Source organism: Sciurus vulgaris, assembly GCF_902686455.1.
Source record: "Sciurus vulgaris genome assembly, chromosome: 8".
In the NCBI taxonomy this organism is placed as follows: domain Eukaryota; kingdom Metazoa; phylum Chordata; class Mammalia; order Rodentia; family Sciuridae; genus Sciurus; species Sciurus vulgaris.
The window spans coordinates 7,661,368-7,687,921 of NC_136468.1; the positions used below are offsets into that span (position 1 = coordinate 7,661,368).

At 51.3% G+C, this 26,554-nt stretch overlaps 1 protein-coding gene across 1 annotated transcript; it reads right to left on the minus strand.

Moving 5' to 3' along the window:
• ZNF282 (zinc finger protein 282) lies at positions 1-22,729 on the minus strand. The gene is made up of 8 exons (XM_079149318.1): positions 22,420-22,729; positions 19,812-20,231; positions 13,238-13,364; positions 12,647-12,766; positions 10,572-10,691; positions 8,763-8,876; positions 7,592-7,705; positions 1-2,473 (listed from the first exon to the last, which is right to left on the minus strand). Exons 1-8 carry the CDS (start codon positions 22,582-22,584, stop codon positions 1,599-1,601), a joined length of 2,055 nt encoding a protein of 684 aa, XP_079005444.1. The 5' UTR covers positions 22,585-22,729; the 3' UTR covers positions 1-1,598.
• Between the last annotated feature and the right edge of the window lie 3,825 nt (positions 22,730-26,554).

Genomic DNA, 26,554 nt, shown 5'->3' on the forward strand with positions numbered 1-26,554 from the left:
AACATGCAGTCTGCAATCTGGATACCTTTTATTTAATTTCGACAATTCCCTTTGCACGGCAAAAAGGGATCTGAGGAAAGCAGAGGAGCGCAGATGAGCGGAAGGGCGGAAGCAGAGCGCTCACAAAGGTGGTGCGGCACACACCCACAGTGCTGGCCGCCCACAGCGCGCTCCCGTGGCTGGGAGAGAAGCGGGATCCATGGGAGGAGCAGGAAAAGCCATTTTTTTGACACAAACAAGGGTCCTGGGGCATGCCACCCCACCCCAGTGCCTGGCCATGCAAGACGCTGAAATGGAGACTGTGACCCCTGGGGCCATGGTGCCCAGAGCCACGGAGTGATGCACCAACACGTAAGGGAGTCCTTTGCGCGCTTCCCAAGGCGCCTGCAGGGCGGAGCATAGTAGTCTGTGTCCATGTCCATGAGCATGGTCAGGTAACAGATAGCACCAATTGGGAGGCCCAGGGCAGGAAAGAGACTGAGGCTCGGACTTAGCACCCACTTGTGCAGCCCTCCTGGGCAGAGACTCATTCCTTGGTGGTTGTGGCAGCAAAGGCCTCTCCCTCTCCCCTGTTGAACTGGAGTAAAAAATCATCAGGGGAGGTCTGACCCAGAGCACCGCTGTCTCTGGAGGGCCAGGCCTCGCTGCGTAGTGAAAAGCTGCTGCTGCTGCACCCAATTGAGGGACTGGAGGTGGGAAGGACAGGCTGGGGGTGAATGCGCTACTGCCCAGGCGTCCTTCCAGAGCACAAATCTGGGCAATTTTGTAGCCAGTCTGTCCCCCATCCCCAGTAACCCAAGAGTTGGCCCCTGATGTTTTTAATTTGAGGGAAGGGGGTGTCAAGGGGAGGAAAGAGACTAGGAAGGCCAGCCAGAGTGGTCTCAGAGGACGGAGGTAGGCAGTGTGTGTGTGGTGGGGACACTGCGCTGGGCCGGAGCCCTTGTGCGGCTCCACCACGCTCTTCTCATGTGATCTTGGGTAAACCATCTCACCTGTGTTTCACTTTCCTCAGTTACCACGTCAGGAAAATCCTACCCCACCTATCAGAGGGATAGGCTAAGGGTGAAAATAGATAACGGATAGAAAACACTTTTAAAAAAGTATAAAGCGCTATTCAAACGCGAGGCAGTGTTGTCATCGTGAGGAGGTTACCCTTAGCACATCCCTCAGCTCACCAGTGCACCTTCGCTGCCTTTTCTGGGCATCTCCTAACCTTAGGACCACATTTCCTTATTTGAGACTCCCTGGTCACTTCCCCTGATCACAATCTGCGGCCTCAGTGGCCAATGGGCACACTAGGTGGTCCAAGTGTGTCCAACAACTCCAGCCTCCTTGCTGTCCCTCTGGCATCTTCCCGGGCGGCTGGGTCCACCCTGTGAGATGAGGTGGGCTGTCCATTCTGGCTGGACAGGCCTAGGGTACCCCTGTCCAACCCTCAGGGGAACCCTGTCTGGAGTGCAATTTCTGTGCCCGATTTCCAGCAGGTGGTGAGAAGAGGGCGGGAAGGTGCACCAGAAGGATGGGGCAGGATGGTAGGTCCACAGGAGCCCCGCCGCCCTCGGCTCCTTTCTGGCCCTCCCCTGCCCCGCAGCCCAGCCCTAGTCTCGCTCCGGTGGTGCCTGGAGCGGCCGAGGGGCATTAAGGCTCGGGCCGCCACTGTGCACACGCAGGTGGTCCTTGAGTGACTCCTTGTAGCGGAAGCTCTTCCCGCACTCGCCGCATGTGTAGGGCCGCTCGCCCGTGTGGATGCGCTGGTGCTTGAGCAGGTTCTGCTTGCGGATGAAGCTCTTCCCGCAGAGCGCGCACTGGAACGGCCGCTCGCCCGTGTGCAGCCGCTGGTGGTTCTGCAGGTGCTCCTTGCGGCTGTAGGTCTTCTCGCACTCGGAGCATTTGTAGGGCCGCTCACCTCGGTGCGTCATCTGGTGGCGGATGAGGCCCGAGTGGCAGTTGAAGCTCTTCTCACACTCGGCGCATTCGTAGGGCCGCTCCTTGGTGTGGCTGCGGTGGTGGATGATGAGGCTCTTGCGCACGCCGAAACTCTTGCCGCACTCGGGGCACGAGTAGGGTTTGCTGCGCGCACCGTGTGCCAGGAGGCTCCGCCGCAGACCGCCGGGGCAGCAGCTGCCGCAGCCACCGCCTGCTCCAGTGCCACCACCAGTGCCGCCGCCGCCGCCGCCGCCTCCGCCACCACCACCGCCGCCACCGCCACCACCGCCGCCGCCACCACCACCACCACCACCACCTCCGCCACCGCTGCCTGCACTGCCTTCCCCACCTGGCTGCGCCTCGCCCACGGTGCGATCCCCGGGGAGTGCTGGAAAACCCTCATCCAGCAGCCCTCGGTTCCCGGGGCCACCAGGGTTCTCAGGCACTGCCAATGGAGGCAGGCTCTGCTGGTGAGGCTGAGACTGGGGCTGGGGCTGGGGCTGAGCAGGGGCCTGGGGTGGGTTCTTCACCAGCAACAGGCTGTCACCTGGGGGGAGACAGGAAGAAGTGACTTACTAACAGTGCTCTCACTTGGGACCACACACATTGCTCCTGGGAAAGGGACCAGGTCACTGGCTCTCTGGGCCTCACTTTCTCTAAAAAAATGAAGGGATTGGGCAGATGATAGACTGACTATATGGCCCTCCACCTGCTGAAGTCACTGTGCTGGGATGCACTAGAAGCAGCCAGGCAGGTGGCAGAGCAGGGGCAGGAAAGCCCTCCAGGATGCTGAGGCTAAGGGGTAGGGGCCTGCAATTCAAAAGCCACCTTGGAAGGTACACTGCCTTGAAATAATTAGACTTAATTGCAATCTGATTGACAATGTTAAAATTTATCTCTGGAGATTCTCTCAATGGTAGGAAAAGAGCTTGCCAGAACTTTCCAAAGTAAAAATCAGTCTAGAGGTCTAAAGGAATAGAATCCAGGAATTAGGATTATAGCCCAGATGGATTTATAGTGGTGCACATGGCCTGGCAGCTGGGTGGGGGTGAGTCCCATCTTGGCCTAATGACAACACTTGGAGGTCACCTACACAGCCTGCTGCTTTTCCTTACATGCTAGAGTCTCCAGGCCACTAGGCCCCCGCTTTCCACTGCCTTGGGGATCAGTGGGAGACAAAGTCAAAACCCTGAGGACTGTGATCTTAGCGCCCAACCCAGAAGGTACCCAAATGTTCCTTCTATTTAGGTGTCTTCTTGTGCCTCCACTTCTGTCTCCTCCCCAATCTCTGGCTCCTGCTTGCAGGAGCCCCATCCACCACCTAGGGGCAGCTTGTGGAAGAATGTGAAGAAGTTGGATCCACTCCCGCCTCTTCCTGGTGTCCCTTTCTGAGCTCCCATTTCTGCCCAGGCCCCAGCTGAAGCCTGCCTCCCAGACTGCATCTGCAATGTTTCCACCCCACTCTCCACACTCACTGGTGTATGCCCAAGGTAGGCTCTTAATGCCCGTGACAGGTCAGGCCCAGTTCACCACCACCCCCCCATCCCAGCCATGTAGACAATCTCCATGGGACACTGGCCAGGGCCAGAAGCCAAAATAAATTTTGCTCGTCTCAATTCAGGATGTCTCAGGAAAGTTCACGCCAGCTCCTGGGCATTCTGTGGGAATGGCTGTGGCCCCGTGCAACTGCATGATCTTTGCTGCTCCCTCTATGCTGCTTGGCTACTCTTTATTCCTCCACAGGTGCCTTTCCCAAGATGTGGCAAGGAAACTATGTGTGCATTGACCTCTGGGGATGCTGCCCATGGAAGCCAACCTAGGGCATTCCTACTCTGACTAATCCTTCACACTCAGCATGAGCAGGAGTCCAGTTCTCACGGTCTTGCCACGTTCCACACTCCCAGACTTGGTTCTCTGTACCTCACCTCACTCGGCTGTCCCGCTCAATCCCTCCATGGCAAACACTTGGTACGTTTGCTCTTCTCCCAGGGTGCTTCCCTGGGGAACCCCATTTCTGGGACTGCAGAACTCTCACAAGAGGACCTCACGCAGCACCATCCTGGCTTTTCTTTCTAGTGGGGTCTGCTTTTCCTTCCTGCCACAATTATGTCACAACACCTCCTTCTCCAACAGTGGCCCCTCAGGCAAGGCCAAGAGGGCTTCTCCTTGATTTCCTGCTAGTCATTAATTCAGATATAAGCATGTGATCGAGTTCTGGCCAAAGAGGTTTGAAAAGTTTGCTTCTTTACTCTTGAAGGCAGTTCACATTAGAACAATGGTCTAATTATCCCCCAACTTAGACCCCCTGCTGGGACCCCCTGTGCCCTGGGCCAGATACCTGTCATTTCATAGCCACATTCATCCCGAGTTACCTAAACTTGATTTTATCACTTCTTCACTTCCTGTCCTCCTTTCTGACAATTAGAGTCGGGCATGTGTCCCCATCACTCCAATGAAACAATACTGTCAAGGTCAACAACATCTCCAACTTGCCCCCCTGTGGTGCACATCCAACCTGTCCTGCCGTGTGACACAGTCAGCCCCTTCCTCCCTGCTCCTCCCCAGCCTTGGCAGGGGCATGCTCTTCGGGTCTTTACCAGGCTCCGACTGGGATTTCTTTCATTCTTTGTCAACAGTATTCCCGGAACTCACACAGTCCTCGGGCTTAAAACAGCCCATGTGTAATAATTTGACTGCCTTTGTCCATAGTTCCTAGACCAGTCTCTAAATCCTTGGAATTTCCTGTGTTTTTGTTGCTCATGGTGGACTCTGATGGAGTGTTGATGATGAGGTGACTCATGGGCCTCCAAAGAGTTGACGTTAATAAGATGACTCAGGATGGGGTTGGCCATGCCAGAAAGATCTACCACGTGATAAGAGGGTTGGGGCTTCCAGCACACTCTCCAGGGAGAGGAGGAGGGCTGGAGATTGAGTTGAACCTCTTGGTCAGTGACCCAGTCTATCATGGTTACACAAAATCCCCAAAGCACTGTGGGCACTGAAGCTCAGGGGCACTTCCCTGGTGGGTGACACTCTGCATGCTGTTACACATCAGTGTCCTGGAAAGGTGACATATCCTGACTCCACAGGAAGCAGACAAGGGGAACTTCATGGTTAGGACCCTCCCAGACCTAGACTTAGGAGTCTTCCTTTGGGCTGGGTCTGATTTGAACCTTTTGGCTGTAATAACATCACAATTATAAATGTGGCGAGCTTCAGAATTTTGAGGCTTTATAGCACATGTCTGAACCAGGGGGCGAGTGGGAACCCAGAATTTTTTTTTTTTTTTTTTTTTTTGCGGTGCTGGTGATTGAACCCAGGGCCTTGTGCTTGCAAGGCAAGCACTCTACCAACTGAGCTATCTCCCCAGCCCAGGAACCCAGAATTTGTAGCTAACTGGTCAGAAGTGAGGGTGGCCTGGGATCCCCATGCTGGTGGCTGGTACCTGAAGGGAGGGCAGTGTTGTGCAGGATGGTGGCCTCAACCCGTGAAGCATGGCCCAACTCCATCAGGCTAGTGTGAAGTCACTGCAGCTACAGCTCCCAAATTGATCCAGCCCCAAGCTTTCTCTTGACCTCCAGACTCCCATGCTCTTCTTCTGGACACTGCCACTGGATGTCACCTCAAAACCCAATAGATCCCAACTGGGACAGTCAGTTGACCGCTACGTGGCTGTTCACCAGGGCTCCACGCTTCAGCAGGCGGCACTGCATTCACCTACCTCCTCAGGCCAGGCTCAAAGTCATTCTGGGGTCCTTACCCCACATGCAGCCGTCATTCATGGCTCCAAAGGCTTCTCCCCCATGTGCACTGCTACTGGGCCAACTCTGGCCAACCACCATCTCTTCACCAGAGCTATAGCAGAGTTACCGGCCCCCAAAAACGCCTCCTCGTTTCCTCAGCTTCCGTACAATCCTCGCCCACCCCCAGACCATGCCCAAATTGATCTTGTGAAGCTGAAAACCAAATCCTGTCACGATCTTGCTGAAAACCCTCTGCTAGTCTCCTTTCTTACTAGAATACAATCCAAACTCATAAGTGGGCCATAGGTTCTGCCTGCCTTCCCACCCTCAGTCCTAAAGCCTCTGTGGCCTCTGCCCTGCTCCCTCACAGGGTCTACTCTTGCTGACTGTCCATGGTCAGCCCCTTCTCAGGATCCTGAGCACACTCAGCTCTCACTCCCATGGGAGGCCTTTCCTGAGGACTCTGTCCCAGCCCCGCTGTGTCCCTTCCTCCTGTTTTCCTGGCCTGTCGCCCTCATGGCATCGTCACACCCTGGCTTTGTCCTGGCTGCTCACTAGCTTGCTTATTGTCCATCCCCTTTCCACAAAAGGAAAAGCCTTCTGACCTGCTTGCTCTCATGCTGAGACCGGGCACAGCCCAGAGTAGGCACTAAGGAAACACTCTTAAATAAGCAGAAACTAGAGACGATTGTAGCCCCAGACACTGAGCTCACTGTGGGCTGAGCTCAAGGGGCTGCTTCCAAAGCACCTTCTGTGGGTGTAGACACCTGGACAAGGCGGCCCAGCTCCAGGCTGGCAATCACTCCTTCTGGAAGTACACAGTAGTCACTGGGCTCCAAAGTCCCATCTAGAACACCTGCTTTGCACATTAACTTTGGGTGAGTTAGAGTTTTATCCTGTCTTACACTAACTGGCTGAGAGTAGAGACTCACTACAAACTTGCTAATAGATAAAATCGGAAATCTCTTTTACTAAATTCCAATGTCCACTTAGGTGGTGGTCTGACTGTATAGTCAAGCAGGACATGGTCCCTCCTCTTGCCTGGGCAGGGCTGGGGAAGAAGGCTGGCAGAGACAGGTCTCACCCACCACTCTCTCCCCCTCTAACCCCCATCCAGAAGACTCTTCCACATAATTCTAAGAGTCCTTCCAACTGTCCCTGGAAACCACCTCACTAGGTTGGCTTTAAACCTCAAAAAAAAAAAAAAGAAGAAGACAGATAGATACTAGTTTCTAATTTCAATGTTAATAAGCAGGAGGCAGGCTCCCTTTGGAAGAAAGGGGAAAGGACCTGATAGGGACTCTAGTGACTAGCATAGAGAAGACATTTCCAGATACTCCTGTCTCTCTGATGCCGGACTCAAAGGCCTCCCGAAGATAAATAGCACAAGGCAAACCATGCTGTGGGCTGTCATATCCAAACCAAAGTAGGAAAATGGACTGGTCATTTGCAAAGCCTGGCAAGCTCTCCAGGGCCTTCCTAGATCTATCCCCACCCCATATGCTTCCAAGGAAAGGCTTCTCCATGCCCATGAGCTCATAGCCAACCTTGAAGAATCAGAAGGTAGCGGCCAGGACAAGGGCTGGGGCAGAAGCTCCTGGCAGGGCCTGATGAGTAGCTGGTCTTGTGCCTTCAAGGCCAGAGCTAGGAGGGGGGTTGGGTTGGGGAGGGGGCTGCTGTTGCTCCCTCTTGTGCTCATGGTCAGTCTCCTGGCATTCCGTGTCATCCCACCATGACATCAGGTACGAAGAGTTCTGCTCTAAATCCCATTTCAACCAAGGGCAGGCACTGTTCTCTCCCATCCTGAGAGTTCCTCCTGTCTCTGAAAGGCTGCCACCAACATATCACCCCAGAAGGGGTAGGCTGAGGCAAGCCACCCTAGTCAAAACACCCAGGGGTCCTGGTGGGGGCGCATCACTCACTGGGGCCAGAGTCCAGTCCAAGCTCTCCTTCCATTGTGTCTCGTGGACCCCAAGGGTATGGCTGCTCCTCCTGCTTGATCCAGGACAAAATGTCATGTGCCGAGATGAGAGACTCTATTGTCAGGAAAGAAGGTTCATTAGACTTCGTTCACTTCCAGCGGGTATCCCACCGAAGGAAGGAAGACCACTGCATACAGAGGCTTTGGCCGTGTGGAAGGTGGCGGCTTGGGCATCTGTGTTGTATTTATGGGGTTCTTCTTGCCCTCTCAAGACTTCCTACATAGGTCTCACTTACTGCTATACATTTCAAAGCTGCCAGAGAGGAGGATGTTCATCCCAAAGCCTGGGCAGCAGCAGAGTCAGACTGGAACCCAGGATTTCCAACTGTCCACTGAGTGATTATGGGGCCAGGTCAGGCCAGAGGACAGCTGGGCTCTGATTGGTCTGATTCAGAAATTAATGATGCAGGGGCTGGGGAGGTAGCTCAGTTGGTAGAGTGCTTGCTTTGTAAGCACAGGGCCCTGGGTTCGATCCCCAGCACCCCCAAAAAAAGAAATTAATGATGCAGAACCAGCAGTCAGAGCTACTGACAAGACACATGAAGCCAGAGGACTCTTTACCTGGGAGCTTCTGTTTCACCATCTACACTGAGTCCCTTTAATTTCTCCCTTGACAAGTTGAAAAATTATAAGGACCCTTACACTTTGCTTCTCATCCTCTCTTCTGGGGGCTGGGGCGAGACTTTGGTGTCAGAGCTTCCAGAAGGGAAAACAGTGGAACTCCCCAGCTCTGCCAACATACACAAGTGCATACAGATCCCCGCTGGTGAGCCTGCGTCTGGTTCTGTTAGGCCTCCTGAATGCTGGACCCTTCCCAGAAGTGTCCTGGGAGACATCTAATTTAATATTCACTCAAAAGAAATTCCAGAAAATATGCTATTTTCTCTTGGACACAGAAATATACCCAGTTTTTTGAAGCTTTTTCAAAACTTGGTGGTAGGCTAAAGATGCAGCCCAGTGGTAAAGTACTTGCCTAGCGTGCATGAGGCCCCGAGCTCAATTCTCAGCACCACAAAGAAAAAAAAAAAAAAAAAAAAAAAAAAAAATTGGTACTACATTGACACAATAAATTATTTCTTTGACCTCAATATTCATTCTGGCATTTTCCTCACCTGAATTGGGGTCCGTGGGAATATCTCTCTCTGCCAAATCCTGCTGGTCCCATACACACTGTGGTTCTTCCTGCTTAATCCGGGACAAGAGATCCTGGGCAGAGATGGGGGAGTCTACTCATGGGAACAAGAGTAGCAAAGGCGTTAGCAAAATGAAATCACCACCAGTTTGTATTTTGAGTAAATCTCTGATTTCATGCAATTATCCATATCCCATAAAAATCAGGCATGGATATAACTAAATTATTCTAATTAAAAAGGGTCAAGTCACTCTGGCCACAGTAAATGTATCTGCAGTTGCAAACTAGTAGATTCCATAGGGGAATGACATAACAGTGACTTTAAGGTGATCCAAGAACGAGGTCCCCGCTCTAGTGCTGTGACCACCATGGGAGGAGGGATCTTCATGAGGGTACGTCCCAGAAAAACCACCTTTTTCAGGAAGTCTTTTATCTTAGTCATTTGAACAGGACTTTTCTAAGATGAGAGAAAATATCCTACATTCTCTTTCTTCCACTATTAAATCCAATTTACCCTTTACTGCCTTCTTAGCTCTTACAGGTCTTTCTAAAGAGAGCAATACCTGGTGCTTTCCAGAACTGCCTGATGCCTAGATGCTGTTATCACTTGCTTATGGGTTTGCAGCTTTGCCTAAGGGGGTCATGGTGTGGAGCTCTAAGAAATGGACAAGTAAGGACCACAGCATATGATCCTGTCTTGTGATGGTTGCTTCAATGTATCAACCTGGGTTGGCCAGATATTTGGCCAAACATTATTCTAGATGTTTTTATGCATCTATGCTCTTTGAATGAGATTAACATTGAAGTCAGGACACTCTCAATAAAGAAAATGATCCTCCATAATGTGGGTGGGCTTCATTCAACCCTGAAGACCCTGATAGAACAGATGGAGTTTGCCCAGGAAAAGGAACACCTTCAGCAGATGGCTTGAGACTTAAGCTGCAGCATCTGCTCTTCCCAGGCCTCCAGGAAACTGTGGACTTGCTGGCCTCCACAACCACATGAGCCGATCCCTTAAAACAACCTCTCTCTCTTTACACACACACAGACACATACACTGTTGGTTCTGCTGCCCTGCCAAACTCCGACTCACACACACACCTGCTACAGGGCCCGGCTGGAACGCCACACATGAGCAACTCCCCCAACACCCGCATGCTACTCGGGAAACAATGAAAGCTCTTCTGAGTCAGGAGTAGACCTACTGGCCTCTATATGCTGCCCCCACCAAGTCTAGTAAAGTGCTTTGCACTTAGTACATCAGTGGTGATACTATTCTTTGTTCTTTTTTGTTTTGTTTTGTTTTTGTTTTTTGCTTTTTGGTACTGGGGATTGAACCCAGGGGTGCTCAGCCATTGAGCCACATCCCCAGTTCTTTTTATTTTTTATTTTGAGATAGGGTCTGGCTAAGTTGCTTAGGGCCTTACTAAGTTGCTGAGGCTGGCTTTGAACTCATGATCCTCCTACCTCAGCCTCCTGAATCACCAGGATCTTGGGTGTGCGCCACCTTGCCCAGTGGTGATACTATTCTTAAGGAAGGGGAAGGGATAGTTTAAACCTAATAATACTAAGAAGAGAGGAAAGAGAAAAGCAAAGCCTGGACGTAGTCATGAACGGTCAGTGCATGTCAGTGTCCCAGAGAGACCCTGCTAGGGCCCAGTCCTGCGCCTGCAGTGACTTCATTGCTGGTGCGGCCTCTAGTCTGGCACCCAGCAGACACCCCAGAGCCCTGAAGTGCGCTCACCCTCTCCACTCTCATCTTGGGCTGGGCGGCTACTGGCTCACTCACCAGTGATGGATTCTGTGGGGATGGCTCTTTCCTCCAGGCCCCGCTGGCCCCGGACACACAGGGCTCCCTCTCGCTTCACCTGGGAAGATGCATCCTGTGCAGGCACCAGGGGTTCTGCTCCTGTAGATGGAGAATCACACGGTTTATCTGTATACCAGTCACCAGTACAGTCTGGGGTCAGGAGCACTTGCAGGTGACAGAAGGGGTCTTGGGTTCTGGATGGAGTCATAGGGATCCTGAGGAACACAAGGTCCCCACAGCAGAGAAGTGACCAACATTCAAGAAAAGGGGCAGGCAAGCGGCAAAATGGGGTGCAAGAAGGCTAGAGAGACTGGAAACAACCCCCCACTGTGCAAGTGGGGTAATCGATCAAGACTTGGCCACATGTTTGATCTCTGGATAGCAGTCATTTGTCCTTGCTTTTCACTAAAGTGGCCAGAAACAGATATCCACATGTGTGTTTGTGTGTGTGTGCATGTATGTAAATATATACACACATGCAAATCATACATACACATGGTTTAGTTAGTAGCAGGCAGGCTGGGCAGAGGCACAACCAAGCCTGGATCCTGGGTGGGTCAGACACAGCATCTTCAAGCATAAAAGACAATACATCCTTTATGTAGAACCCAAGATAAGGCAAAAGGGCAGTTTCCTCTTCTGGTATTCTACTGTGCAATGTAATAGCTTCTGGCACGAGACACTCCAGCAACAGAAAGACTGGGTGAGGAATCTGAAGATGGGGATCCTGGTTTCAACTCTGCCACCAACTCAGCGCATGAGTCATTTCACCTCTCTTGGTTTCAGTCTGCCGCTTCTTCTACAAAACAGGCAAGTGGTCCCTGTTCTCAGTACCATGACGGTTTGATAACTCAGTGAAAATGTGGAGATTATAGTGCCTGAAATGTAAAAAGCTACCACATAATACTAGAGACTGTAAGTCCAGCTGCGGATCTTAGACATCTGTAGTGCTGATGAAGAGGGGGCAGGAGCCATTGAGCTGGAACGGCCACAAGAGGCAAATCCACAGAGACAGAGCAGATTCACAGCTGCCAGCACTGGGGCAAAGGGGAATGGGGGTGGCTGCTAATGGGTATGGGGATTCTCATGATGAAAACATTCTGGAATTAGACTGTAGTGACGGCTGCACCACTCTATGAACCACTGAATTGTATACCTTACAAGGATGATTTTTATTGCTCATAAATTACATCTTGACAAAAGAGCTGGGAATAGTAGTGTACACCTGTTATCCAGGCTAGTAGGGAGGCTGAGGCAGGAGGATTATGAGTTCAAGTCCAACCTGTATAACATAGTGAGATATCATCTCAAAAAAGAGAGAGTGAGAAAACATTGAGAAAGTGAGGACAGAGGGCTGAGGTGAGTGTTCATACTGTCAGGCAGAGGACTGGCTTGAGGGCCAGACTTTACCCTGTCAACGCTGCTGCTTGGAGAGCTGACGCCCTGGAGACAGACTCTGGGGCACAGCTGAGACTAGAACCCTGGTGCCTTCCGCCCCAGTGAACACAGCCAGGTAAGGTTCTCAGGGCACTGATTTCTCCAGGACCTGAGGATCTTGGATGCGTGAGGAAAGAGCATCACAAGGTAAGTGTGCACAGGAGGTGCAGGTCTGGGCAAGAATGAGGTGTGAGAACACAGACCACAATGGCAAGGAGCAGAATTGGGCCTCCTGAGCAGACTCCCCTTTCACCGGTTAGCCTGGAGCCAGGGCAGGGCAACTCTGGTGGGCCCCAGGCTTAGGCTCTCTGCTCCCCACAGGCCTGGAGGTGTCACAAGCCCACACCCTTCCTTGACTCTCCCTGCAGCTTACCTGTGAGACCAAAGCTACACAGCTTTGACAAACCAAAAGACAAGTGTCCACGGCGAGGTTTCAGGCCCTGAGACCTCCTCCTGTAAGTGACCACCACATTTCAACCACAGCAGAACTGGCCCCCTGGAGGATTCAAGAGACACTCCCTCTTGCCCACAAGGTAGTGCCCCAGTCTGGTGTGCAGGCGGCCCGGCCTCCTGTCCTGCCCTCCCCTGGACCTGGTGCGCTCTTCAGCAGCCCTCACCTGTGTCTGCATCCACGGGGATCTCCCTCTCTTCGGGGTGACGTTGCTCCCACACGCAAGGCTCCTCCCTGGGCTCTGCCGGGGCTGGAGCGTCTGGCTTGGGCACTGGGCCCTCCGAGTCTGGAAGTGAGAGGGAAGGGAAGGGAGGGCTGTGTGAAGTTGGCCAGTGACCCCAAATTCAGGGTAATGGGGGAGCTGTCCGCTAGCCACCCCTCCCCCTGAGCACCCCTCTGCAGGGTGCAGGCATGTAGCAAGGTAAGTACCCTCTTAGGAGGCACCTGCAAGACCAGTCGACAGATTCCCAGACTGCTAGTGTAGAAAGAGCTGGCCTCTGAAAGCTGACGTCACGGGAACTAGGCCTCATCCCAGGCTATTGGGTGCAGCGAGGTGCAGATGGGAGGTTTTCCTTTGTTCTGCGACAGTACTAGTGCAGGGGGAATTTCCGGCGAGAGGCCCTAGGGCCAGGCTTTTTATTTTGGTCCTGTTATAAACTGTCCTACGTTCCTAGCACTAGAAGCAAATCGTTCCTTTCTGTTAGGCTGACACGCCCCCTCCAGAAGGCTCACCCACGCAGAGAGGAGGCCTCCTTACCCAGGGACATCAGCGTTTTGTAGTTCTCCTTAACCAGGTTGTTGTAGAGCTCCTTCTGCCACTCGTCCAGGTTCTTCCACTCGTCCTCAGAGAAGTAGACAGCAATGTCGACGAAAGTCACGGGGACCTGGGACAATAAGGGTGTCAGCCTGTGCCCTGTGCACTCCTCACTGCTCCCCTTCTCCTGTGCAGTATGGAGCCGCCCAGTCCCTGAGCTGGCCTGTGCTCTCTGCACCCCAGTCTGTGGATCCAGACCACACAGCCCACTTCCAGAGTTGGAATTCTCTCCTCTGGACCCTCTTGAGCTTCCAGTAGCCTTGATGGTCAACTCTGCCCACCCACTGGTTTTCCAAATATTTAGCCATGTCCTTTGTTATTTCACTTCTACATCAACTGGATTCCTAAAGGCAAAGCTGAAATCAACATGCCTCTCTCAGCATACGGGATGACAGAGGTGTGGGAGGGTCTCAGAATGGCTATCGGTGACCCAAGGACAGTAAAACCCTGTAATGAAACCTGTATTTCAGGTCAGGTCACCTCTGAGGACACAGTTACATTTGTGTCACAAAAAAGCATGTGGAATCCAAAGCCACGTACGTGTGAAAGCTGTGAGTCTCGGCGTGTCTTGCATGAAGAAGTTCCGCTGGGGCCTGTCATGGCTCACAGCAGTCGCTTACCAGTCGAGGTATTCTGTTCTGCGACATAGAGCCGTGGCTGCAGTTTGGCCACGAGCCACATCCGTACTCATCTCAGCCTTCACCAGCTCGACCTCACCTTGGACCAAGCTGTTCGAACTGGTTTCACCTCTGTGATCTGAATCTCTGGACTTCCCTCTCTGACCACACAGGCTTCCGCCTGCCACTTTCACATCTCTGCTGCACCAGCCTCTCACGCTGACTCTGAAATCCAGCCCCTCAGCTCTCCTCCATTCTTAGTCCCCATCCATCAGTCTTTATACTTGTGATGACAGGGCCAAAGCTGGCCTGTATGCCACATTGGTGCAAATTAGAAGAAGACAGCAGAGTCAGGTGCACAGCTACTGGGTACAGACTGGTGACGGGGCAGCACCTACATGCCACTGAGAAACGTTAGCCCTTGAGCCAGCGCTCATAATTCCTGCAAAGGTGATATGCACAGCTATGCACAGTGGCCCTGTCCCTACCAACGGCTCAGCATCCATCTTTAAAATCAGGTTAGAACTTTTAACCAGACTAGCACTGACACAGCCCCCTTCCTTCATTTTAAGTCCCCATCCCTAGATAAAACTCATGAAATTCTGAAGAGAACATCTACCATGAATTCACACCACACGTCTTCGGCTGCCAAAAGTCTTTGGTGGCCTCTTGTTAACACCTTGCTATGTCCCTGTGGGAGGCTCTTTTCAAACTTTCCACTCCTCCTCAGTTTCTTCTCTGGCCTTCCTGCATCTGCCCCTGTCTTTGACCGCAGGCTCCTTCCTTGCCCTCCTTCTTGCCAAACCAACCTGCTGACAGGTGCCCTTCACTTCTCCTCCACCTTCCCCTGTGAGGCTTAGCACAAACCACCTTAGCTCTTTTGCATGTTTGGCTCCTCCCTCCCACTGCCTTTCTCTTCAGGGTCAGCCCAGCCTGAGGAGAACCTTCACTCAACGCTGCTCCCCCTAGTCAATCTACTCTCAGTTTTCACTGGAGATGTTCCAAGGGACATACTCTGCTTGTGTCCTCCACTCTTTAAAACCACAGCCTGGAAGACCATCAGCCACCAACTGCTGCAATCCTCACTCTTTCAGACCTCTTTGAAGGTTAGACCATCTTTTTAGAATTTTTTTCCTGCTTGGTTCCCATAATAATGTTGCCTGCTGTCCAAATGGCTCATGTCTTCTTTACTGTTTCCCCCCCTTCTCCCAGGACCAAGGCTCTGTCCTTACCCCACCCTGCTTCTCCACTTTTCCACTGGTTTTCTAAGCAGCTCCATTTAATTGTCTTTAAGTAGTTCAAACTAAATGTATCCAAAGCCAAGTTCACTATTTTTTCCAACACACCAGCTCCTCTGACTCACTTTACCATTTCTTTGGAGAATCAAAATTCAGAATCCAATTTTCACAGCTGGGAACAGGCATCACTTTTTTTAATGCCTTTATTTTGACAGGATATAGCCCAAGTCTGAGGCCTGGTCTGAGACTGCCAGAAGCCTATGATCCATCTAGACAGGAGAGACTATCCACGAATGAGCCAGGAACCAATTAACAGATACAACAGAACCTGACAGGCCCAAAGAGTCTGAGAGAGCATCCTTCCTAAATCCAGCGGATAAAGAAAATGCATCTTGCACGCCAAGAGCACACAATGAACTGTAACTGTGGCCAGCAACATGCATTAACATTTTCATGGTGCTCTATAGTTGTGGTGGTTTTTGAATGTCAGGAAATTTTTGATAGTTCCTTCAAAAGGTGGAGCTGAATTCTTCTCCTGAGTACGAGCAGGACTTGGTAACTCACTTCTAACAAATATATGCAGAAGGAATGCTACACAACTTCTACAACTGGTCAGAAAAGACACTGCAGTTTCATCCTGGGCTCTCTCTCCTGAGAGGGGGCATGGGTGTGGACATGTTGTGAGGATGCTCAAGAAGTCCTAGTGGAGGTCCACATGGTGAGGGACCTGTGACAGCCAGGTGAGTGAGTCCAGATGAGTCTTGGAAGTAGACCCTCCAGCCACAGTCAAGCCTTCAGATGACCACATCCCCGGTCAGTAACCAGACTGTAACTCCAAGGGAATGATCCAGAAGGTTCCAACTAAGCTGATTTTGAATTCCTGACAAACAGAAACTCCAAGATGATAACTGTTTTTTAGGTTGCTACAGTTATTGCATAACAATAGGTAACTAACAAGGGCCTATAAAATGTTTTTCCATAAACGAAATCGATGAATCCTCACAACTCCATGAAGCGAGCACAGTAGTGTCTTCCTGCTACAGATGGTTAACAGTGAGGCTCACAGCGATTAGTTAAGAATTTATTTAACTGTTCAGACTTCATTCTTTAGAGAGGAATTGAGGAGGCTAAGAGACCACGAAAACACATACTTCACCAAGAGTAGGAAAACCAGAAGTGGCACAGTCAAGACTCAAACCAAGTCCTCTGATTGCACACCCCATAACCACTCCAACATCATTCAGGGGCACACAGCAGTTGAGACCCCCAGGCTTAGCCCAACACAGAGAACACATGGAGTGCTACGCTCAGTTAAGACACGTGGTACAGACAGGAGTAGAGGGCAGGAGGTGAGAAGATGCTGACTGTGATAGACAAGCCACATATGCAAAATCATACTCATGTTGTACAGGAAACAAAGTCCCGGTTACAATCCAGCATGTGAAGCCTTGATAAACAAATGTCCAAGGGCAACTCTAGCCAAGTTGATGGGTTGGTCACCTCACCACATACAAAGACAGGTAAGACCAGGTCCCTTCCAGGGAGCTGTTAGCTCCCCAGCTGGAGGGCTATGACTTTTGGCACACAAACTCTAAGCCAGGTGCTGTGACAAACATAAGGACAAAGAGCTAGAATCAGAGAATTTATTTCTGGGTGGGGAAAGCCAACCAGGAAGCCAAAAAAGATGTAAACATTTAAGATGCTGATGGTGTGAGTGCGTAGGAGAAGAGGAGGGCAGGGACAGGCAAACGGGGGCAGGAGGGATTTGGTTCTTCTCACAGGGTGGCTACAACCAGGGGAGGGTCCATGATAAAGTGATGGCTGAGCAGACCCCCGGAGGAAGCGGGGAGTTTGAGGGGAAGCCTCGCCGATGGCCAGGAGGTGTTCAGTGAAGGAGCTTCTCAGTGGAATGTCTCTGAGATGGGGGTACGTGCGTGAAGCTGGAGAACTGTCAGGGGCCAGGGTGCAACAGGGAGAGCAGCGGGGTGAGGTCAGTAGGTGGGGAACAAATAGAACTCACACTTGATTCTGAATAAGATGGGAAGCCACTGGAAAGTTGAGGCATTTGTGACTGATTGACATTTTAAAGGAATCACTCTGGCTGCTCTGTTGAGAACAGAGTGTGTGGGAGAGGGGCAAGGATGGAGACCAGGGGATCAGTCAGGAGGCTGCAGCGACAATCAGGAGGTGAGGGGGTGAGGTGCGGGCACGCTGGTGTATCCTGGACAGTGAGAGAGAGGAGGCAAGTGGCACTCCAAGGCTCGGGTCTGAGTGAAAGGTGGAACTGTCATCAGTGGAAGCACAGATGACTTTGAGCAGAACAGGCTTCAAGCAGGAGACCCAGAATTCAACTTGGTTATATTAAGTCTAAGATAATTCTCTCCAAATGGAGATGCTGAATTTACAGGCAGGAACATGAGTCTGGCATTCAAGAAGTCTGGACAGGACAGAGAGTAGAGGGGACAGAATGTGTTTGGGAGTTGACAACACACATCTTGCATTTAAAACCACGGGACTGGATGAAGTCATGAGGAAGTGATTGTAAATAAGAGCAAAAGGCCGTGATGAGTCCAAGACCACCGCGTACAGTAAGAAATGGAAGCACACCCAGCAGAGCAGGCAGAGAAGGAGCAGCGAGGCGTCCTGGAAGCCGGGTGAAAGGCACTTCAAGGATGGAGCGGTCACCCGCACACGCTGCTGATGGAGCCAGCGGGGTGAAGATGATTCGACCAGGGGCTTTAACGCCACGGACCTTGTGAGGGCCTGGGTAAGACCAAGGGGACAGAAGGTGGGAACCAAAGCCTGATCAGAGTGGGTTCCAGAGAGGATCATCCAATTTCCAATTTACTGGAACGCTGAGAATAGAGGAACATGCTCAGTGGGACCAGGAGGGATGCTGTCAGCAGAACCCAGAACGTGGAACTCTAGACGGGACTGAGGCCCGGCTCCTTCCACAGACACAGTGCAGGGAAAAACAGGAGACAAAGGAGGAATCTAGAGGTTAAAAAAGACAATGTGCAGCCCGTATTTAAATTCTTATTTAAAAAAAAGAAAGAAAGAAAGAAAACAGAAAGGAAGGAAGGAATGATGAATTGAAAATCTGGACACCAGCAGGACACTGGAGGAGGGTGAGGTTTCTCCTGTGCCAGTGGTGATAACATGAAGGTTATTTATTTTTATTAGTGCATTTTAATTTTAGAGCGTGGGCTTCATTGTGGCTTACTTGTTTACTTATTTATTTATTCGTACTAAGGACTGAACTCAGGTGCACTTTACCACTGAGACATATCTCCAGTTCTTTTTCTTTCTTACTTTATTTTTAAAATTTTGAGATAGGGTCTCTCTAAGTTGCCCAGGGCCTTGCTATTTGCTGAGGTTGGCCTCAAATTTCTGATCCTCCTGCCTTGGTCTCCTGAGTTGCTGGGATTACAAGCAAGTGCCACTGCACCTGACTGGCATATTTATTTACTTATTTACTTTATTTATTTATTTTAATTTTTTATTTTATTTGTTCTAATTAGTTGTACATGACAATAGAATGCATTTATATGAGATATATTTATTTTTAAAGAGTCATTATCTTTCAGAATTAATACTGATATATTTATGAACAAAGTGATTGACATCTGGCATTTGTTTCAAAATTAAAAAGGAGCAAGGAAGTGAGTAGGCATTCAGAAGAAATGAGATTAGTCAGGACTAATGACCGTGGAAGCCAATGATAGGTACATAGGCTTCCATCATGCTAGTCTATCTGCTTTTGTATATGTTTAAAGAGTCTCTAACAGAAAGGTGGGGAGACGAAAATGGAGGTGAGAGAATAGGAGATAACAAGTGTACACGACTCTTCTAAAGGGTTCCGCTCTCCAGGAGAACAGAAAATGAGGTGCAGAGTGGAGGAAGACTCAGGGTCCAGGAGGTTTTGGTTCTTGAGACAGGCGGGATACAGAACGTTCAAGTGCTGGTGTGGAGACCTGGAGAGAGGCGGGAGCTGCCCACGGAGACGGCACAGATGCTGGGGAGCCTCCTGGATGAGGGGATGGGGGATGGACACCAAGCCGCAGTGGCAGTGTCTACGGGCACTGAGACAGCAGGTGGAAGGACGCGTGGCTGCCCATGGAAGCCCCTTTTGAGTGACTCCAGACTCTCGGAGAAAGAGAGAGCAGGGCGTCAATTTGACAGTGCAGTGCTGACAAGCCAGGAGAACAGGACAGCCGACAGGACAGAAGTGATTCCGAGCCCAAGAAGGGCCCCCCTGAGGTTAGCAATCAAGACTTGAAAGTGACTCCATTCACTGTGGTTTGGGGACTGTCTCCAGCCATGATTCGGACAAGCAGGTACAAAGACAGTCAATGACCAATAGTCACTGTCAGTGTCAAGTGCAAAAACCAAGTAGTGAAGAGCGGCAGGTCTCTGCGGACAGCCAGGAACTCAGGGAGGGCAGCAGTAATGAGACAAGGCTCCGAGACAAGCAGACGGAAGGAACCGCTGCACGGGGCTGCAGGAGGGGCATTCAAGGCTAGGCTAAGGGGAGACAGTTTACGAGGACAGAATGAGACAGCAGGCAGCCAGGGCAGTCTGCGAGGCCGGACAAGTACAACCAGGGGTTTTGTTCTCGGCACAGTTGCTCACCTCCAGCCCTGCCCCTGGCCCACCACTTACCTTGGGCGCCTCCCCCTTGCTGCCGGGTGGCAGCCGCAGGACCCAGAAGTTCCTGTTGCGCAGCAGGTTCTCCAGGTTTTCCAGCCGCCGCTGCAGCAGCCCATACTCCTGCAGCAGGGTCCCCAGCACAGCCCACTTGCTCTCCATATGGTTGCCGAACTCCACGGCCGTCTTCTCACAGTCGGCCAGCTTCTTCTCGGCTGTCCCCGTGCGCCCCTCCAGGTTCAGCAGCTGACTGGCTTGGGCGTCCACCTTTCTCTCCACGGCCTGAATGGCAGCCACCACGGTCCAGAGTGAGATCTCTGCTGTGGGCAACTGGGGCTCCCGCATCATGCGGTCAGGGAAGACAGGCGCCCTATCTGGGAAGGGTGGGAACTGAAAAGGCATTGGTCGCCGGGCATCCATGTCCCATTCTTGAGCCTGTGTGCAGAGGGAAAAGGTGACAGTCCAGGATGAGAATATGTGTGAGGGGGGAAAGTGGCCTGAGAACAGGGGACAACTAATCAAATGCTACAGATTGTCTTTTTTCTGCCAAGCCCTACTCCCAGCCAGTGTGCTCATTAATGTTCCCAGCAAAAGTGAGAGCGGTTATCTGACATCCACCTAAACCCTCGCCTGTCTCCTGCCTGGGGGAGTCAGCCTGGCCCCTAGTGCACCTACTTTGACACTTAGCAAGTCAAGGCTGTGGACCCCTGCCTAAAATGTCACAGACCCTCTCTCTGAATAGAGCAGCTGTTTACTTTATGGGTCAGATTTAATGATAAACTTCCTATTTGCCTCATGTTTTTTGTTGCAGGGTAAGATTTTCATGTAAATTGTCTGAAGCTAATCTTCCCAGCAATCTCTCAGCAGGTTAGGGCAAGAATGATTATCTCTACTTTACAGATGATGAAACTGAGGTACGGAGAAGCAGCTGGTCATTCCACAGTACTGCCTGGCACTGCCAACAGGCACACGTGTGGGTGCTACAGGTAATGCCAACACTTCAGGTCTTTTGCTTTTGCCACCATTTCTACTAGGGTTACAGCCCAGGGAGTCACCAGAGCACCCAAGCTAGAGGACAAACAAGCAGGGGTTACTGGTTTTTTGTTTGTTTTTTCCTTTTCCATATACAACTGTTTTCCATAAATACGTTGTATGAAAACAGATTAACTAAAAAATGTCACATTCCTCATTCAAGAGGAGGGGCCATCCCTCACCCTCCACAAGGGCTAAGGGGAAAAGCTCTGTCCCCACCCCCCTGCTTCTTGAAAACGGGGTGCCCCGTGGCCTGGGATCTTCCCCATCATCTTTCTGCACAGAATCCTCACCCCAAGAGTAAGGTCAGTGGGTGCAGGTTGGGAGCCAAGCCCTATGTCAAGAAAGGAGAGTGGAGGGTGGTCACTGTTCATTGGGGATCTGGGAACCAGTGACATACTGTGCTAGCACTCAGGGCTCCACAGGCTGAAAACCAATTCCTCCTGCATGGGACAGAAGGAGGTGTCGCTTTCTGTTCTCCCTGTTGCTGTGAAGAGGCCCTCCAGCTGGGAAAGTGGAGGGCTTTGGCTTTGAGGTGGGCTGGACAGGCCAGTGACAAGCATGCCAGGTACTCTTGGGATGTCCCCCACAGTGTCCTGAGAATTCCTCCCCATGGGAGAGAGGCGAGCAGGACCCTGGGGATGCCTGGCCCTGCTGGGTAAGGGGACTACCTTTCCATTAAAGCCATCCACAGGGCTGGGGGAGGCTGCACTCGGCCTAGCCAAAGAAGAGGGTCTGGGCTGACAGTGGAAGTTTGGCAGGTCTGAAGACCCGAAGCTGAAAACTGATCAGAGTACACAGCAGCTCCTGGCTGGCTCCTTCTGACCTGCTGAGGCCCAGGTGGGAGCAGAGGAGCCTCTGCAGCCGCCAGCGCAGGGCGGGCCACAGACCCCTCTGGGGAGGTGCTCAGGCCTCAGAACCTCTTCCCTGGGTTCTATGCCCAAACTGAGGCGCTGGTTCTCAAACGTCGCACCTGAGATCATGCATGAGCCTAAAGAATGACCGGCGGCCCTCTCGCCCCCAGGACCTCGGAGCTAACCGTTCTGGGACGCAGCTTGGGCGGCGTCAGTGGTCTAAGAGCTGCTCGTGCGATTCCAACGTGCAGCCAAGTTCGCCGCCCCAAGACAACCCAGTCACCTCCCCACGGTCCCTTCCCCGGATCACACCCGGTGCCGAGGAAAAGTGGATGGCTCGTTATACTTGGAAAGAGATGGCGTTGAAACATTTTGCAATCTCGTCGTCAAACTGGCTGCGGTGTGGGCACCGAGGAGGCGCTCGCCCTGCGGCCGGGCAGCAGGCCTGCCCGCCAGCCCTCGGCCGCCGCGCGCAGGGTCGCGGGCGCCAGGTCCCGGGCAGGGCGGCGGGCCCCGCAGCGCCGCGGGCGCAGGGCCGGAGCGCGCGCCGGCGGGACAGCGGCTCGCAGCCGCGCGGCACGGCCTGCCGCTCGGGGCCTGCGCCGGGGCCGCGGCGGGCCGCTGCGCCTCCCGCCGCCCGGGCCGCGTCCGGCGGGCAGGACGGGCGCCGCGAGGCTGGAGGCCCGGCCGCCCCGCCCCCACGGCAGGCGCGGCCATGGCGCCCGGGGCTCACCCACCTGCATGGGCGGCATTCCCTCGGCCATTTCCCCGCGCAGCGCCGGCTCCTGGTGGCAGACCTCCTCCGGGGGCAGAGCCTGGGCCCAGCTCCAGCTCCCGCTGTCCAGCCCCAGGCCCTGGATGCCCAGCTGCTGAGGCTGCGGCCGTGTTGACACAAACTGCATCCTGGGAGTGCTGTTCCCCGCTCGGGCCGGCCAGGGAGAAGAAGAACGTTTTCCAGGCGCCTTCCCCCTCGCCGGGGCCGGACAGCTCCATCTACAGCCCGTAGGAGCAAACAGTCCCCTTCGGCGGCGCTCCCCGCCCTCCGCAGCCGGCGCGCCAGCCAATGGCCTCTGAGCTCCTGCCCGCCCGCGGGGGCCGGCCGCGGCCACTCCAGGCTGGAGCCACCGCCGCCCTCAGAGCGATGTGGCGGCTCCGCCCGAGGTCAGTGGTCCGCGCGACGGCCTGCCTTCAAGACCCAAGCGAGGCAGGGCCCTGGACCGTGGGCCTGTTTTCTGCTAATTCTGCAAATATATTGGGCATCCCAGGAGAAAATGGTGCCTGACCCTTCTGAAACCTTTACTGAACACCAGGTACTGTTCAGGCAAAGGGTGCAGCTCCACACTTGTAGACACCTGAGTTTAAATTCCAAAATTGCCACTTTGCTAGCTGTGACTTTGAGCAATTTAACTTCTCTGAGCCTCACACGTTTTCCTCCCATATAAATGAAAAAAATAATGCCTACCCCGGTCTATTTTAATGCTGTGAAATTAGATGAGATGAGTCTTCTGCCTGGCACATAGTGGGCACTCGGCAAAGATAGCTACCCCTCACCCAAGGAGAAGCCCCTGTAATTCTCCCCGACATAGTGTCTACTTTGTCTTCCTAAAGGACCAGTCCTTATCTTAAGAACAGAGATCTCCAAGTCTTATCACCCTGCTGAAAGACAGACCTACTGGTGCCTGAGTTCCACTACCCTTAGTAAAATAAAGAACATTATGGGCCCAAGGGAGACATGTGTTTACAGTTCTATATTCAGAAGGGCCATTATCAAGTACATACTTTCTCTGGCTAGGCACACTTCCAGGATATAGAATCCAGTATTTCATGGACTTAGTATTATCCTCAGGGAGATTAGGGACTGGTAAAGGTTATGCTCCCAGAAGTCAGTGATTTCCTTTCTTTTCTGGCCTCAAGCTGCCTCCCTCTGTTATAAATATAATGTCAATATTAGAGGAACCAGGCTAATTCAGTCTGAAAAGCTCTAGGCAAATTCGTTTCTGCCAACAAGTCACATCTCAGAGTACACACACTGACCTATACAGCCATCTTCCCTCTTTCCTAGAGATGAGGAATGAAGGACTAGTTAGTGCCAAGCATGCAAGTATCTTTTTAGGATAAAATTGTTAAGAGTTTTTCCCTTCCTTTTCAATAAGTTATAGCTACATCTCTTTTTATACAGCAAGATGGTGCATCGACTTCACTTTCTCCTTTGCAGAAGTTGCAGAAGTTGGATTTTCACATGACCATCCACACCTTCACCACTGGTGACCAGAGTGGCTGCTCAGAGCTAGAGGTCCAGTTCACTGTTATATATGAACAAAGTTACTCAACTCCAACAGAATTAAGTGCACAGCGTTCTGTGCTGGCATTATTTTATGACGACCAAGTCTAGTGACAACAGATCATAAACACCTGTAATGGATATAAGTAAGAGGGTAGCCATTTGGGGTGTTTAGGGGCACTTCCCCAAAGAAAAAAAAAAGGACACAAGGCAGGGAGCTACTGAAGTCACACAGGTCATGGACCCTATTGCAGTTGCTCCCATGACAAAGGGTAATGAGACAGACACCCAGGGTGGAAACCATCCTGAACTTGGAGGTGTGAGCAGACTGGTTAACTGTGAGGCAGTTGTCCTTGAGGAGAATGTAAAATACCATGGTTACTATAGATTTCTTGAAAGGGAAGGCCTCAGGTCTGGCCCCTTGACCTGTCAGGTAGACCTTGACACCCTCCTTCTCCTTGGAAATTCTACAGCTACTGCTTGGGATAGGGCATTTGAAGTGGCAGATGTTCAACTAAAGAATGCAGGAGAAGCCAAAAGAAAGGGGGTCCATAAAACCTTTATTTGTCTACCATTTCCTAAAGATTTCTGGTGCTGTGTCCTTTCAACAACTATGAGAAATCTCATAGTTTTGAGGGAAACCTCTGGACTCATTTTTGGCTAAGGGAAGAGGATAACCAGATCTGTGCTTCTGTCTTGGTTTCACTCACCCCTCATTTAACAAGCAGGTCAAGGACTACCAAGGTGGCCCATGGGACAGGGAAATGAGGACAGTCTCAGAACCTCAGGCTTTCTTCCCACTGGCACATCCATGCTCACAGGTTCCCATCTTCACTTTAAGGTACTGTGCCTGTGGGCTGGGGTTGTCGCTCAGTGATAGACAGCTTGCCTAGCACATGTGAGGCACCCGGTTCGATCCTCAGTACTGCATAAAAATAAATAAAATGAAGGTATTGTGTCCATCTGCAACTGAAAAATAAATGTTTAAAAAAATAGAAGACACTGTGCCTAGCTAGAGCCACCTCCATGGGAGGTCAATGTCTTGGGCACAATGTCCAGCAGAGCATTCTGACTGGAGGGGTGCAGAGACTAAAGTGACAGAGCTCTAAGGAGGGTTGATGTGGGGTCACAGCCAAATGTTTTGTGTATCTTTACGAAAGTTTTAAGGGCAATTCACTGTTGCCAATGAGTTTTCAGCATCCCTTTTACAGACTCACCTTTTGCTGACATTTTAACTCAAATACCCATCTCTCTTCCAAAAACTTTTGCTTTAAACCTATGCAAAGTTTGGGGAAGATACTTTTTCCCTCTTGAGTTTACTCTTAAACTTCTTCAGTTAGACATTTCATCTCCTTCTTTCCAAGTTTTGACACTATAGAAGAGTGACCTTCATTGGCTGCTCACTCTTGTTTTGTTTTGTTTGGTACTGGGCATTGAACCCAGGGGCACTTCACCACTGAGCTACATCTCCAGTCCTTTTAATTTTGAGACAAGTTCTCACTAAGTTGCAGGTTGGCTTCAAACTTTTGATTGTCCTGCCTCAGCCTCCAGAGTCATTGGGATTACAGGTGTGCACCACCATACCCGGCTTCTCAGTTCTTAATGACTCCGTGATACCTTTCCTCCATCTTCCTAAACAGGTAAACCTCAACCACTGGAACTGGTCTAACTCAGCGGGAAGGCTTAGGAGCCCTTTATGCAGAAGGCATGCTATATGTGATTGCAGTGTGTTCTTCAAATGCTTTCAAGGGCTGCCCTCCAACTTTTAAGTGCAGGTTTAATTACTAAAGTAGTCAAAATTCACTCAAAATAAAGTCTAGTGTTCCTGACAAAATTTACTGGTTTTTCCAAACGCAAAAGGTATGATCGTTAATCCAAGTTGGTAATAATGTCACTAAAGTCCCTTGCTTTTCTGCAAGCTGCTCTTACAAGAAGGTGCAACCTCAGGAGGTAGGAAAGTCTGCAGCACGGGTGCTGGCACCCCTCCCACTTGTGTGCGTCCAGTCCCAGTCCCGCCAGCACTTGGTCTCTGGACGTGGCCTGCAAAAGGCCCAGCAGAAGCGAATGGGGCTTTCCCCACGCCTCCAGCTCTCCTAACTGTGGAGAGAAGTCAGAACTTTTTTCAAATAGCATTTCCATAGCCTATTTCCTAAAGTCCTCACAGGCACATTAGAATCACCTGGGGGAACCTAGACACACACGGGCTCCATCACAGACAATGAATGTCTTCTGAACCCTCAGGTTATTCTCATGTGCAGCAAGGAACTAACCAGTGCAACAGCCTCCTCATTTCCTTGTCTTGGCCCTATCAGATCATCTGGGGAAATTAAAATCCTAAATTACTTAATATCTAATAACATAAATATGATTGGTTAATTATTCTTATTCAGTTTTTATCCTCCTATTTACTCACTGAGGTTGGCTAGCAGATATTGTCTTTATGACATCATTTTTAAAAATTATAGACTCAAGGCCAAGAACTGATTTATGTATGTAGCTTCACATGCACCTTAATTTTCAGTTCTGCTTATTTAACCCAGTCTCTCCAGGAACGTGTCTGCCATCTTCCTGATGTTATAATTCTTCAACAA

Bases quoted from the DNA above. Each gene is read 5' to 3' on its own strand.
- ZNF282 (XM_079149318.1), bottom strand. From the start codon at position 22,584: ATGCAGTTTGTGTCAACACGGCCGCAGCCTCAGCAGCTGGGCATCCAG. The intron at 7,706-8,762 runs GTGAGGAAAATG...TCCTGACAATAG, and splicing joins TCCCACGGACCCCAATTCAG to AGTCTCTCATCTCGGCACAT. The intron at 2,474-7,591 runs GTGAGTGATGCG...GTCTCCCCCCAG, and splicing joins TGGACTGGACTCTGGCCCCA to GTGACAGCCTGTTGCTGGTG.